This window comes from Mizuhopecten yessoensis, unplaced genomic scaffold (assembly GCF_002113885.1).
Source record: "Mizuhopecten yessoensis strain PY_sf001 unplaced genomic scaffold, ASM211388v2 scaffold1513, whole genome shotgun sequence".
In the NCBI taxonomy this organism is placed as follows: domain Eukaryota; kingdom Metazoa; phylum Mollusca; class Bivalvia; order Pectinida; family Pectinidae; genus Mizuhopecten; species Mizuhopecten yessoensis.
In genome coordinates this window covers 146,879-161,412 of record NW_018404084.1, presented here as the reverse complement: position 1 = coordinate 161,412, position 14,534 = coordinate 146,879, and the positions used below count along the sequence as shown (strand labels likewise).

Here is a 14,534-nt window from a genome sequence, read left to right as displayed (position 1 = left end):
TATTTTGTTTATATTGTTATTGAACGTAGTTAATCTATTGATGATATATGTTGCTATTTTTATCAACTTGTAAGCACAGGAAAACTGGTGACAAATAACAATCCTTGACGACTTGTGAACTACCTTTAGTACTAACTAATCTGATCAACAGCTTTAGAAAGATCATTAATTTTCACATAATATGATCTGAATTCTACTGCAAACACTTTTGATTAACTCGTTGATTTACCTGATCCTTATGAACAGCGAGCTAAGGTCATGGTACAGTGTCTATCATCAATCTGACATCCGGTTTCTTTCAAGTTTTCCTCTCAAACCTTGCTCCTCCTGAATGACTGATCATATATCAACCACATTTTCAATCTTGCATTTTTAGCACAAGAGAATCAGTTTTGTATGATGGAAGGATGGTCTCCCTGTGGGCTGGATAGCTGAGGGATGGGGCCCAATAAAGGATATTGATGAATTTAAGACTTTCGACTATACCTTTCCAGAAAGACTACACAATAGTTTTCATGATTGGTCTGATATAAACCTAGGTGTTTATACATTGTATAGAAGAAGTTGGAATAGTCACTTAGGCCATTGTTAATGTCATAAGATGGGTCCGATATAGGGCAAAATTATACAATTATATCTTCAATAACCAACTTCAACTTCACAGATTGCTACCACATTTGGTGTAAAACTTGAATTGGTCAAGTTGATAATATGTTGTATAAATGAAGTTTGTACATTCCCTGTGGCCAGAGAGGCAAAGCCTACAATGTGAATAGTGGGACAACAGAGACATTGTTCCAACTATATAACCCTATAGAATACACTTATGATACACATGTGCATGCAAGGATTTCCCTTTATGGTCTGGCCCCAACACTGGAGACTTACTCCCAGTCATCACATGGAACCAGTTGAAATCCAAAAACTTTAACCATGTATACAATTACTAGGTAGGACAAGATGAATTCACTACCATCTTATTCTCTACCACATTTTCCTTGAACTAATCAAAATTAGTGATACAAGAATTATCTGATTTTATGGCAGATCATTTTCATTAACTTGTGTCATTTTATTTCTGAAAGAAGCCTTATTTCTTTTCACCAATTGTCGAGTTGACATTGGGTAGGCTGGTTTGTGCTAAGTTGGCATTTTTGCAAAGGTACAAATTGATTGGAGCATATGAAAATACCTCTGATAAGATTTCCTATTGGCCTGGTCATGAATCCCTAGACGTTAAAAACAACTTTTTATCAATACTGACCTGAATATATCAATACTGATTGAAATATTGCACCAAATCAAACTGTGTTAGTTGTTATTTTATGATTGTGACTATAATTGGGGCATAATTCAATGCAACAGTTTATCCAGATGTCCATCACTTGGATAAGTTTTTCAAAAAATTGAACAAAGTTTTAAAAAAAATTGAATACCGGTACATGATAAAGTTAGGAATAAATAGACTTAAAACAAACTTTTTGATTATGTATAACTGAAACATGAAAGGTCAAAGTCACTTGATTTAAATTTTGTGAAAAATAAACTACTTTTTCTCCTTTTTCCCCAGATGCTGGGCTCGGTGTTAATTGCAATGGTGGTATACAATGTGCTGACTCCAATGCTGCATGTATCCAGGCTGCTGATGGAGTAAACAATGTCTGCAGATGTAACTCAATGTACTTTGACAGCAATGGGTATTCCACTGCTGGAGGAATGTGTATTGCACGTTCGTATTTACCTTGTGCTTATTATTGCTCTGATGAAATAATACCTCTGTTTTTGTATTTTATAATTTTGATGGCAGTGTCATGAGTTGAGGTCAGTTGTGTAAATTTGTGTTAATGAAACCATACATAAAACAATTTATTTTCTATGCAACAATATGATAGTATAAACTGTATACAGATAGTTCTTTTGTCAGAAATCTTATANACCACAGCTGTACAGTTAGTGGGGTTCGTACCAGGTCAGACCTATACCTTCTCTGTCCGTTCTGTGGAGTATGGAAGTCGTTCAGAGGAACAATATCCTGTAACTACAACTTCAACAACAATGAGTAAGTGTTAAACGCTGTAAACTGAATTCAATAAAGGAATTGAAATAAGATTGTATTGTTTTAAACTATGAATGCAACACAATTGAGATACAGTTATAATACTCAGAGGCATTAAAGCTGGTCTCTGTTGTATGTATACAAAAGTACATAAAATTATACATGTACACTGATGCAGCTTTCGTCATATCCTGCATCAAAAGGGGATAAGTTTCTAACGGCTTCAAGTTTTCAATCAAGAACAGGAAGTCTATTTTTTTTGTATTTTGAATGGAATTTAGGTGGATTTGAGGTAGACATTTAGGTGGATTTTAGGTGGAGTTTAGGTGGATACTATATATAGGAGAGTTTAGGTAGATTTTTAGTTCATATATAGATTCCTGCTAAACTGATTTACATATTTAGGGCCCTTTTCTGCAAGTTTTCCAAGTGTTTTCCGTCTAAGGCATCAGTATATCCCAATGCAATGAGGTAATTTCATGATGGAATCCACTTAAATTCCTGCAACAAGTCTACCAGGTTTATACTGCAATAACGAAACTTCAATCATGTGAGGGAATACAACCCTGTATGAAAGAATTTATGATCACAATTATATTGGATATTACGCTTAATTTCATAATTTAATAACATTGTAGATACAGTATGTTATAAATGTATTATAATAACACATCTACCCTTCCTTACAGAACCATCTACACCATCAGGGTTTACAGAGACAGACGTTGACGGTTCTCCGATAACATTATCCTGGAGCCTTCCTAGTGGTATTAAAACTAGTTATGACGTCACAACGACACCGGTACTTAGTCCCACCACCACATCTACAGAATCTATAACCTATACAGTTAATGTACTAGACGGACAGCGATACAACATCTCTATAACCACTGTCAGTGGTAGTGAGCGAAGTGATCCTCTGTTAGCTACATTCAGGACAGTATCCAAAAGTAAGTACATGTTCCAAATCATAAAAAATAAATAAAAAAATACCAGGATATATATGACTTTTCAAATGAATCATCCATTCAAGTGTTTAAACTAACCCGTTCTGAAAATTGTAAAAACTTTTGCTTTACTTCTACAAGTAAGATTTATGTTTGAAACCAAATGGTTGTAGAAAATAAATAACCTACCGTAATGTTGACAAAAAATTCACTGCTGGACAAAATAAAAGTCTCAAGTATATCCTTGTTGTAAAAGGTAAAATGTTTGTTTTGGAACAAAGCTAATTGTTGTTTGTTTGTTTGATTTTGGTTAATTCACCTACACAATGGCTAATATTTAAGATGGTATGATAGTGGTATCCACAGATGATGGGGCCATATTCTCCAACAGGTGATTTTAGAGTGTCAACACAAAGAAAATGTTATAGTTTTGACACAGAAGAAAAAAAATATTTTGTTCTCATAGACTGCTGTCCCCTTTGGTCGCTCAAACTGGTGCCCCCTTATAGGGGACTCAAAAGGTGGTCACCTCTTTATTAAATGTAGAGTACTATAGCAGGCTATTAATATCAGTCCCCAACCGGTCGGGGTGGGGAGTGGGGGATTGGGGGCGACTATATGTTTGCACTTCCTTCTGTCCTAATGGCTGTCCTTCCGTCTTTCCATCCTTCCATATTTCCGTCCCTCTGTTCGTCCGTCCTAGAAGTTTGTTTGGGGCATATCTTCTGTACTATTTCACCTGGGGTAACCAGATTTGGTGTACATGGATATCTTGGGATGACGGAGTGCAGAGTACAAGAGTTAGGTCACTGTGACCTATGACTTGACCCTTGACATTTACTTTTGTAAAAGTTTGTCCGAGGCATATCTTCTATACTATTTCACTTGGAGTAGCCAGATTTGGTGTACAAGGATATCTTGGGATGACAAAGTGCAGAGTGCAAGAATTAGGTAACTGTAACTATTACTTTAACTTTGACCTTTACCTGTAAAAAGTTTGTCCTGGGCATATCTTCTATACTATTACACCTGGAGTAACCAGAATTGGTGTATAAGGACATCTTGGGATGGTGGAGTGCAAGAAGTATGTATCAGGATACTTCCCTAACAGTAGGTACATCTTGACATAGGTGTACTGTTTATTAAATGTAGAAATTATTACTGATGGGGGACTATGGATTTTCTTGCAATACTTTGCCTTTTTTCTGTATTTTTGAATCAATGAAAGAAATTAATATTTTCATTCTTTATCCTCTCTTTTGTCTTTTGGCCAGAATTCAAACTTTATTTACCTGATCCCACACTTACTTGGAAAGGTGTTTGTCCACTCTTTGAACCGGACAAAAACAATAGCCTCCTGGGCACTCATCCTTTACTGTCCTTGTCCTGGATCCTCATTTACTGTACCCCCAACTAAATTGGAGGGGGTATAAAGTGAACACTTAGTTACTGTGTACATCAGTGAAATCATCCACCCATAGTCTAAAGGTTTTGTACAAGATTATCTCATAAACCCCTCTACAGATTAAGTTTAAAAGTATTAGTTAAAAGTATATGAAGAATTCAAATTTAGGAATTCTATCATTATATGACCCATTTAAGTTTTATTTTATGAAAATTGAATCTTGCTTGTTGTGATGGGATGCTAACTTTCATATTGTTTTGTTTTATTTTACAGCTCCAGATCCTCCTACGGGAGTTATTTGTAACTTCATCACAGATAAAACCATCACCCTGACCTGGACAGCTCCAGTGTATCCGAACGGAGACATCCAACACTATGTAGTCAACAGTATTACAACTAATGCTATGTTTCCCACATCAACAAACCTGACTGAGTTTACAGTTCATGGACTAAAGCCAGGTAAGATATAGATATGTCGAAATCAATATTCAAACATATAGTTATCCAATTAAGGATTAACCTTTTATTTTGTCTTGTTTATGAGATAATAAATCCAATGGAGCACCTGGCGCGTTTATGAACAATTTACCTTGTGCTCCATTGGATTTATTATCTCATAAACAAAACAAAATAAAAGGTTAATCCTTATATTTACAATATTTTCTTTTAACAAGAACACCATTAAAAGAGTCGAATACAAGCATTTACCTTGTGTAATCTGCGTTCAAAATTATTTTGATGTCATGTTAATCCATGTGAAACAGCCATTCGCAAAAGCCGTTGACATACAGCTAAACTCCGCCCACTTTATCCGTGACAACAAATGAAAAAAGTTCCTCCATTTCAATATTTCTATTCACAAAAAATATCTATATTTTACTTCATACAATATCTTCATAATTGTAATAGTAGGTAATGGAATAAATAATTTTATATTTGTATGAAATTGAGGTACTGGGGCAAAATACATCGTTTGAAAGTGATGCTCCAAAAGGCGGGAAATAGAGAGTCCTACCATGTCTTCGAGCGATAGTGACTAGCCTAGGTCTGGTGGAAGTTGAAAGGCAGTTATTGAAATTGACGTTTGTAAGCAAACCAGAGGTTTGTACAGATGACATGTACACTGTATGATGTGTATAAATCAATTGTTGGCCGAGTGACTGTTGATGTAACATTTGGGAGACGAGAAATTTGACCTACATTTCTAGGGACGATAGCCATCGTTTCTGTGCCGACCCTCATAGATGAGAGAGTGGAGCTGGTGGAGCGTTTTTGTATCGACAAACAATCGCGACTGTAGCTTCTGACACTGGCTTCATTTTTATGACCGGTCATGAACACGATCTGTCTTGTCTCGAACCCGACATCATTTGGTGTCTCAAACGTAAGGTAGGCCTAGTCTTAATGCTAGCGTTTGTTTGTCAACATTGACACGAGGTTTGCGGAAAGAAGTCTGCCCATATTTACATATATTCATACGCGGTGAACTGGATCACGTTCTACACTCAAGTTATTGAGAAATAAACAGACTTGCCTACACTTACGTTGTCGATTCAGAAACAGTGGCAATTGTAAATATTGTATTTTGAATGATCTGCAATCAAAGCTATTATAGTTTTGCTGTTTACAATGTATGAGTGTACAATTTTAGTACAAACTTGAGGTGATTATATGTCCATTTATGATGGATCATATCATGGTATATCAAGTGGTGTCTGTCTGTCCATTTACATTGCTAGCATGACTTATCTACAGACCAGACAGTGAAAGTAAGAAAAGCCACAAGCAACTTAAAATAACCTCAGAAGCTGTCTGCTGAGATAGTCAGTAAAGGATTCTTTACAAGGATTTTAACTTCCCAGATATGAACTGGGGCCATTATAAGACAATCGAGGAAGACAGTACGGAAACACAGAACAACAATTTTGTAAAACACTTGCAAGATAACTCTATCAATTATTTTATGGATAAACTGGGCAGATAATGAGGATTGAATGCATTGCTTCTTCTGGGTCTTATCATTGATAACAAAGAAATTCCTCTATCAAACCTGGAAAACTGATACAGAAAAAGGTGACCACAGCCTGCTTTGAACATTGATACACGAAAAGTGACCACAGCCTGCTTTAAACAGTGATACATGAAAAGTGATCACAGTCTGCTTTAAACATTGATACATGAAAAGGTGACCACAGCCTGCTTTGAACATTGATACATGAAAAGTGACCACAGTCTGCTTTGAACATTGATACAGAAAAGTGATCACAGTCTGCTTTGAACATTGATACAGAAAAGTGACCACAGTCTGCTTTGAACATTGATACAGAAAAGTGACCACAGCCTGCTTTGAACATTGATACATGAAAAGTGGCCACAGCCTGCTTTGAACATTGATACAGAAAAGTGATCACAGTCTGCTTTGAACAGTGATACATGAAAAGTGATCACAGTCTGCTTTGAACATTGATACACGAAAAGTGATCACAGTCTGCTTTGAACATTGATACACGAAAAGTGACCATAGCCTGCTTTGAACAGTGATACATGAAAAGTGATCACAGTCTGCTTTAAACATTGATACATGAAAAGGTGACCACAGCCTGCTTTGAACAGTGATACATGAAAAGTGACCACAGTCTGCTTTGAACATTGATACAGAAAAGTGACCACAGTCTGCTTTGAACATTGATACAGAAAAGTGACCACAGTCTGCTTTGAACATTGATACATGAAAAGGTGACCACAGCCTGCTTTATACATTGATACATGAAAAGGTGACCACAACCTGCTTTGAACATTGATACAGAAAAGTACTCACAGTCTGCTTTAAACATTGATACATGAAAAGGTGACCACAGTCTGCTTTATACATTGATACATGGACAAGTGACCACAGCCTGCTTTAAACATTGATACATGAAAATGTGACCACAGCCTGCTAAATACATTGATACATGGACAAGTGACCACAGCCTGTTTTGAACATTGATACAGGAAAAGTGACCACAGCCTGCTTTGAACATTGATACAGAAAAGTGATCACAGTCTGCTTTGAACATTGATACACAAAAGTGGCCACAGCCTGCTTTGAACATTGATACATGAGAAAGTGACCACAGCCTGCTTTGAACATTGATACAGGAAAAGTGACCACAGCCTGCTTTGAACATTGAAAACCAAAAGGTGACCACAGCCTGTTTTGAACATTGATACAGAAAAGTGATCACAGTCTGCTTTGACCATTGATACACAAAAGTGGCCACAGCCTGCTTTGAACATTGATACACAAAAGGTGACCACAGCCTGCTTTGAACATTGATACAGGAAAAGTGACCACAGCCTGCTTTGAACATTGATACAGGAAAAGGTGACCATTACCTGCTTTAAACATTGATACAGGAAAAGTGACCACAGCCTGCTTTGAAAATTGATACAGAAAAGTGGCCACAGCCTGCTTTGAACATTGATACAGGAAAATTTAGAGCCTGGAGATTTTAATAGTACACAAAAAGACACGAAATCACCAAAAGTAACCGTTAGTAACAAAGCCAATAAAACTATCAAATATTTCTTCATGGATCTTTGTCTTCGTAAATAAAGATAATGAAGAGGTACCAAATATAACCAAGACACTCATCACAGATTTATAAGATTTAATTATTCATAATCATATGAAGTGTAAAAAGTCCTATATTAGACATAATGTATAAGGCAGTATGCATCCAGCATTTTTGAAGGAAACCTCTTCAACAATGGTTTATCATTGAAAACCATGCATTAGAAACTGTACCAGACAGTTGAAAAAGCAAGTGTCGGTATTGTATCTGTGTCATACACAATGATGGAGAAGAACACAAGCACTGTGTTAATACGGGCCTGTAAGTCTGTCATTTGTAAGGTCATGGAAACAATTGTTAGAGACTTCGTTTAAATTAATTTAGAACAAAGCAGTACTCTGATTAACAATATGGATACTTGTTTGAAAGATCCCAGATACTACAATATTACCTGAAGTCAGGACAAACGAAAGTCCATAAAACAATCTAGAATCATATGATAGTTAAAGTCAAATGGATTTATTGATTTTTAGTCCATCTGTCATTCATCACTTTTTCCTTTAAACAAGTTCTTCTGAAGAACTGAAAGTGCTAGATATTTGGCTAGTAGCTTTGTCGGATGGAGCCTGATATATTGTGCAAAACACAGATGACCTTGACTTATTTTAAAGGTCAGAGCTAGAGGTCAAATATATCTAAAACAATTTCTTCTGATGAACAAATTAGAGTCATAATATTTGGCTGGTGGCTTCCTGGGAAGGATCAAAACAAAGTTTGAAAAAAGGCCTTTATCTACTTTCAAATTTACAGGGATAAAATATGTCAACACTTCATACAACTTCTTATGAAGAACCAAAAAAGTGTCATCATGATATTTTGCTGGTAGTTTCCTGAGAAGGATCCCAACAAAGTTTGCCAAAAACTGCCATGACCTACTGTCAAGGTCACAGTATTCATATATGTCAAAAACTTCAAACAACTTCTGAAGACCGAAATGTCTGAAGTGATGATATGTGCTACTTTGGATTGATTGAGGTGGACAAAGTTTGCAGAAAAAAAATAACCTTGTCCTAGCTACTTTCAAGGCCACAGATGTCTAATATGTCAAAAACTTCAAACAATTTCTTCTGAAGAACGGATAGGCCTAGAGTGAAATATTTAACCAGAATCAAGCTGGGATAACGGACATTCTAGTTTGGTCACATGAATGACCTTTACTCACTTTGAAAATAGTAGGAAACAAATTTATTGACATTATAGTTAAACAATGTCTTATGACCAAACAGTCCAGGATGATAATGTTAAAGGGGCTGGTCGGGGAAAAATGTCATATTTGCTAAAATGGATACACATGTTTAAAATACTTTCTTATGAAATATNGTCACCTGACAGTCTAAAACTCTCAATTGACCCAGATCAGTGATGTAATTTTACCGCATGCGCGTCATCAACAAGGCCAAATGTAAACATCGCGGCGAAAGAAAAAGATGCATGAAAAGTCATGACAGGCACGAGGTATCAATACCGTTATATATAACAACAACATATAGGTAGGAATACTACACTTGCATCATACATGACCTTTGAAAACAATTATTTATGTATAGTATTGCTGTCTTGTCCGCTAGTTGAGTCCGACATGGCTGATAGACGGCGTGCTATTGTTGTTATCTTCACTGCCTCACTTTCGAAACAACCATGTGACATATATAATAAGATCTGCGCTAAATTTACGCGGGGCTTCCCCCGAAATTTCAGTGGTCAAAACTGGACATTGCAAGCAGATCTCGACCATCATATTGCTGTGGTATAACTTTTGGAAGGCCAGAGAACGCATTTAGACCCATTTATTTTGTAATTTTTTCCCCGACCAGCCCCTTTAAATGTCAAATAAATAACCTTCAAGGTCACAGGGGTTAAATAATCAAAGGTTCAACTGACACTGTTTCTAGAAAATTTACTAACATAGTGGACACACATACTGCAACAAGATTCAGAGGTAAACGAGAAGAGGAGCAAAGAATGGCTATTCAAGATGCACTGTGGTGCAAAGGATCACCTATATTTTGAAAAAGAAAAAAAATGTTAGAAAGGATATTATATTTTCCTTACATACTGTTTTGGGCGAATATGTTAGCCTTCCAAATTGTCCTGTCTGGATGTGTTCAGTCAACCATAAAAGTGTGTGCACGCTTTTCCACATGTACATCCCTTTCAAAATATGGCACAAAGATGAACCAAAAAGGGGCATCGGAATGCTGCAAGGATTCTGATCGGTTGCAATTTAGAAATTGCTCAATTTCACTCAAATTTAGTATGTATATTGTAGGTGTACTATGGCAATGCGATCCTTTTCTGATGCATCTTTTCGACTATGGGGGCAGTTTGGGGGACATGTGTAATGGTCCCCCATTACAATAATTAGTACTGGTTGTTTCTGCACCTGACACAAATACTTATAATAACACAATAGATCAACTTCTGAAGAAAGAAGAACTTTATCATAATTACAGAGCGCATGTAACTGAAAGTGAAATTGAAATTTTAGTGATACTAACATCATAATTGTATAATCTAATGTAAAGGAGCTTCAAATTCAGTTCCTGTATTGGAACTTCCCAAGTTATCTTGACTCAGGTAAATTGTTTCCATGGATAAAAGTACTTAACTCTGGTTGACTAGACTGTGTATATGTATTAGACATAAAAAATGTTAATAGACAAACATAAAACAACATACATGTACATTATTATATTTTGTTAACATAAAGTATCTACTGTTTCCATTGTAGAAACCAGTTATGTATTCAGTGTAGCTACAGTCAATGATGCAGTGATGCCAAGTTCCAACCAAAGTCAATACAGCTCACAGATGGGATGCTGGACAAAAGCCGCCAGTGAGTAGGATATTTGTAGCTAGTTTGACAGCTATACCTGAGGGGCAGGTACCAATAAGGGAAATATAGCAAATTCTTTAAAATCCTTCTTCTTCTGTAGGAATGAAAGGATATGTTCCATATTTGGTCTGAAGCATCCTTGGGGAAGGCAACCAATTTTGTATAAACCGTGGGTCTAGCCCCCCTGGGGCCTGAGGGGTGGGGCCCAATAGAGAACACATAGCAAATTCTTCTACTCATTCTGTAAGAATGAAAGGATTTGTCCCATATTTGGTCTGAAGCATCCTTTAGTGAAAGGGAACCGATTTTGTATAAACCGTAGGTCTAGACCCTCAGGGGCCTGAGGGGCGGGGCCAATGGGGGCAATTGGCATGGGCTATATTGATTTAAGCGACTACCATATTTGATTGGAAGCATCCCTTGGTAGTGGAGATTCAAAATTGTACAAATGGTGGGGCTGACCCCCCGTGCTAAGGGAATCGGGGCAAGACAAGGTCACTATTACTATTTTAGAAAATCTTTGTCAGCACTCTAGTGCCTCATTCTTTCATGGATTTTAGTCAAACTTCACATTATTTTAAAAAATTTCAATATATTGGACAAGTTCAAGGTCCTCGGATCTAGGTTGAGGTCACTGTTGCATCTTAATAGATTGCGGGGGCCGGTAGGGGACATGTATTGCTTCAGCAATACTCAGTATGCTTGTTATTCTAATAATCGTAAGAGACTGAAGTGATTTCAGACAGGTGGTCACCATGGACAATTTACTGTACACATTGATCTTGAACAAACCATGTCTTTAAGGATGGAAACCTTTTTCAAAAGTATTGTGTTGTTAATCGTTCAGTTTTATTAATGAAAATTATAACATTGTACGGCATCTTATGTTTAATAACATATGTTTTCATACCTGTAATTGCTCCACATGTTCCTTTTACAGTGTCATTGGAGCCGAGCATGTTAGTTGTATCACAGGAACAGAGTCGACAGTTTACCCTGAACTGGGCCAAGCCTACTATTACCAATGGTCATCTTCGGGGATACAGACTCAGAGTGTTGGACGGGAGCATGTGTGTGCAGGAGGTCATCTTTACTTGTAACAACTGTACAGGGGTAATGGCGCTTTATTATTATGTCTTAGATAATTTTCTTAACAAGACATATTGTACAATATTATTTATTATTGTGGTACGATAAAAAAGAAATGTTGATCATGATGTGCAACAACAATGTCATTGTCTGTTACGACTAAATTATATATAATATACTGGTTGTAGGGAGTACATAAATATCATTTCTTCATAAATATGGGGCACACATTGAAATGGAGAGATAATTTACAGTACTTTGTATTCTTTTATGCCATTATGCTATTATGATAATACATGGGACAATCATCTTTATGCTGATTTCAGTATTATCTGGTGTAATGAGTTGGTTTCTTTTTTAACGTTAATTAGCTAGAATGTCAAAGTAACCAGAAATCTATAAGGATTGAACATCATCCGACAAAAACACCTATCAACACATTATAGATATATAAATAAGATGAAAAAGAAAAATACGGATTTATTTTCCAGTATACGGCTTTCTCCTTTATATGCCATGAAGAGGTCAGACAAACAGTAACAATTTTACCTACAGACTTAGATAGTTACACCTACACTGTCGGGAACCTTCTACCATATATCAACTACACAGCCAGTGTGGTAGCTGTAAATGCTGTAGGAGACGGTCACCCTAACACACAGTATGCCATGACAGACCAGGAAGGTGAGATCAGTCTTAAATTAGGATATTAACAATTGTTTAAATTGTCCCGATTTTAACCGTTATCTTTTCTTGTACATTGTGCCAGTAGAAGCGTATCTTGTGTATATTTTAGGGACTGTATAGCACAGTTGGTTGTTCCCCAGTCTATTAACCACTAGGCCATACATCTGATCCTGTGTATCATCATTGAGGTGTGTTTAAGTCCTAGAACAAGTCACTTCGATGTGTGTCAACTCCACTTACCTATAGTATATTGGTCTGAGTTGGTATGACAGTTTCTGTCTGTACTTTGCAAATAGTTATGGAACTATAAATAAATCATTTGAAATACAGCTCCACAGCCAACACCTAAACAACCCCCATCATACACACTCATTTTTCCTGAAAACAAATTTCATGCAATTTTATCTAAAAATATCATACCAAAAGAGATTTTTTTTTTAATTTTCATTTGATCAGATTTTCTACATTCAAATTAAGATATGAAGGTCAATGACATTTAGTTATATGAATTAATTTGTATTAATGCAATATCGTTGTCAGCTCTCCCTCTTTAGGATGGAGATTCCCTCATTTTGACCAAAATTGACCAATCTCCTTCAAAACTCCCACATTCAAGTCCAAATTCACACAAACTCAAAATCTACATCTTGTGGTCAAATGATCTCCTTGTTACGGCAGAGTGTGTGTAATGATCATAACAGGTGTGTCTGAATCAAATGATCTCCTAGTTACTACAGGGTGTGTGTAATGATCATAACAGGTGTGTCTAAATCAAATGATCTCCTAGTTACGGCAGGGGGTGTGTAATGATCATAACAGGTGTGTCTGAATCAAATGAATGCTTGTTGGAATTATTTTGATACATAAAAACGGATAGATACATTGAGCTATTCAGTCACAATTAATAAAAAAAGAGAATTTAACTCAGTATCATCCCTTATAAGAATACTAACACTATGTGATGCAAAGAAAATATTAAATTATTAAAAAAGAACTATTTTAGAGTGCATTATTGTATAAACCTAGTCAGGTTTACCTTGTTTTTAACTTTTTCAGTTCCACAGCATCCTACCACCTTGACAGCTACTGTTGTGAGTAGTACTGAAGTAAATGTGACCTGGGACATCAGTGATCCAAAGCCTGGACCTACCACCTATACATTGTATATCATAGCGGTAGCACCGGAGTCAAGTCGTACAGAATCCATACCAGGTAGGTTACAGACAGTATGGCAAACACACCCTACCCTACACTGTATATCATACCAGTAACATCAGATGTACCTCACAGAGAAACCATACAATGTCAGTAACACACGGTATAACTCACACACCGTACCCTACCCTGTATATCATACCAGTAACATCAGATATACCTCACACAGAAACCATAACAGGTAAGTTACAAACAGTATAGCTCACACACCCTACCCTACACTGTATAGCTTACCTGTAACAACACAGAAACCATACAATGTCAGTAACACACGGTATAACTCACACACCGTACCCTACACTGTATATCATACCAGTAACATCAGATATACCTCACACAGAAACCATACAATGTCAGCAACACACAGTATAACTCACACACCCTACCCTACACTGTATATCATACCAGTAACATCAGATGTACCTCACACAGAAACCATACCAGGTAAGTTACAAACAGTATAGCTCACACACCCTACCCTACACTGTATAGCTTACCTGTAACAACACAGAAACCATACAATGTCAGTAACACACGGTATAACTCACACACCGTACCCTACACTGTATATCATACCAGTAACATCAGATATACCTCACACAGAAACCATACAATGTCAGCAACACACAGTATAACTCACACACCCTACCCTACACTGTATATCATACCAGTAACATCAGAT

At 36.6% G+C, this 14,534-nt stretch overlaps 1 protein-coding gene across 1 annotated transcript in view; it reads left to right on the top strand.

Annotated features, from left to right (window-relative positions):
• Window positions 1-14,534, top strand: part of LOC110463791 (phosphatidylinositol phosphatase PTPRQ-like) — a gene marked incomplete at its 5' end in the record, with an annotated part of 49,263 nt that overhangs the window by 7,771 nt on the left and 26,958 nt on the right. Inside the window, 5 exons of the mRNA XM_021518653.1 lie at window positions 4,682-4,867; window positions 10,757-10,861; window positions 11,802-11,980; window positions 12,442-12,634; window positions 13,694-13,849. Coding sequence (XP_021374328.1) covers window positions 4,682-4,867; window positions 10,757-10,861; window positions 11,802-11,980; window positions 12,442-12,634; window positions 13,694-13,849 — 819 coding nt within the window. The remainder of the gene's footprint in view (window positions 1-4,681; window positions 4,868-10,756; window positions 10,862-11,801; window positions 11,981-12,441; window positions 12,635-13,693; window positions 13,850-14,534) is intronic.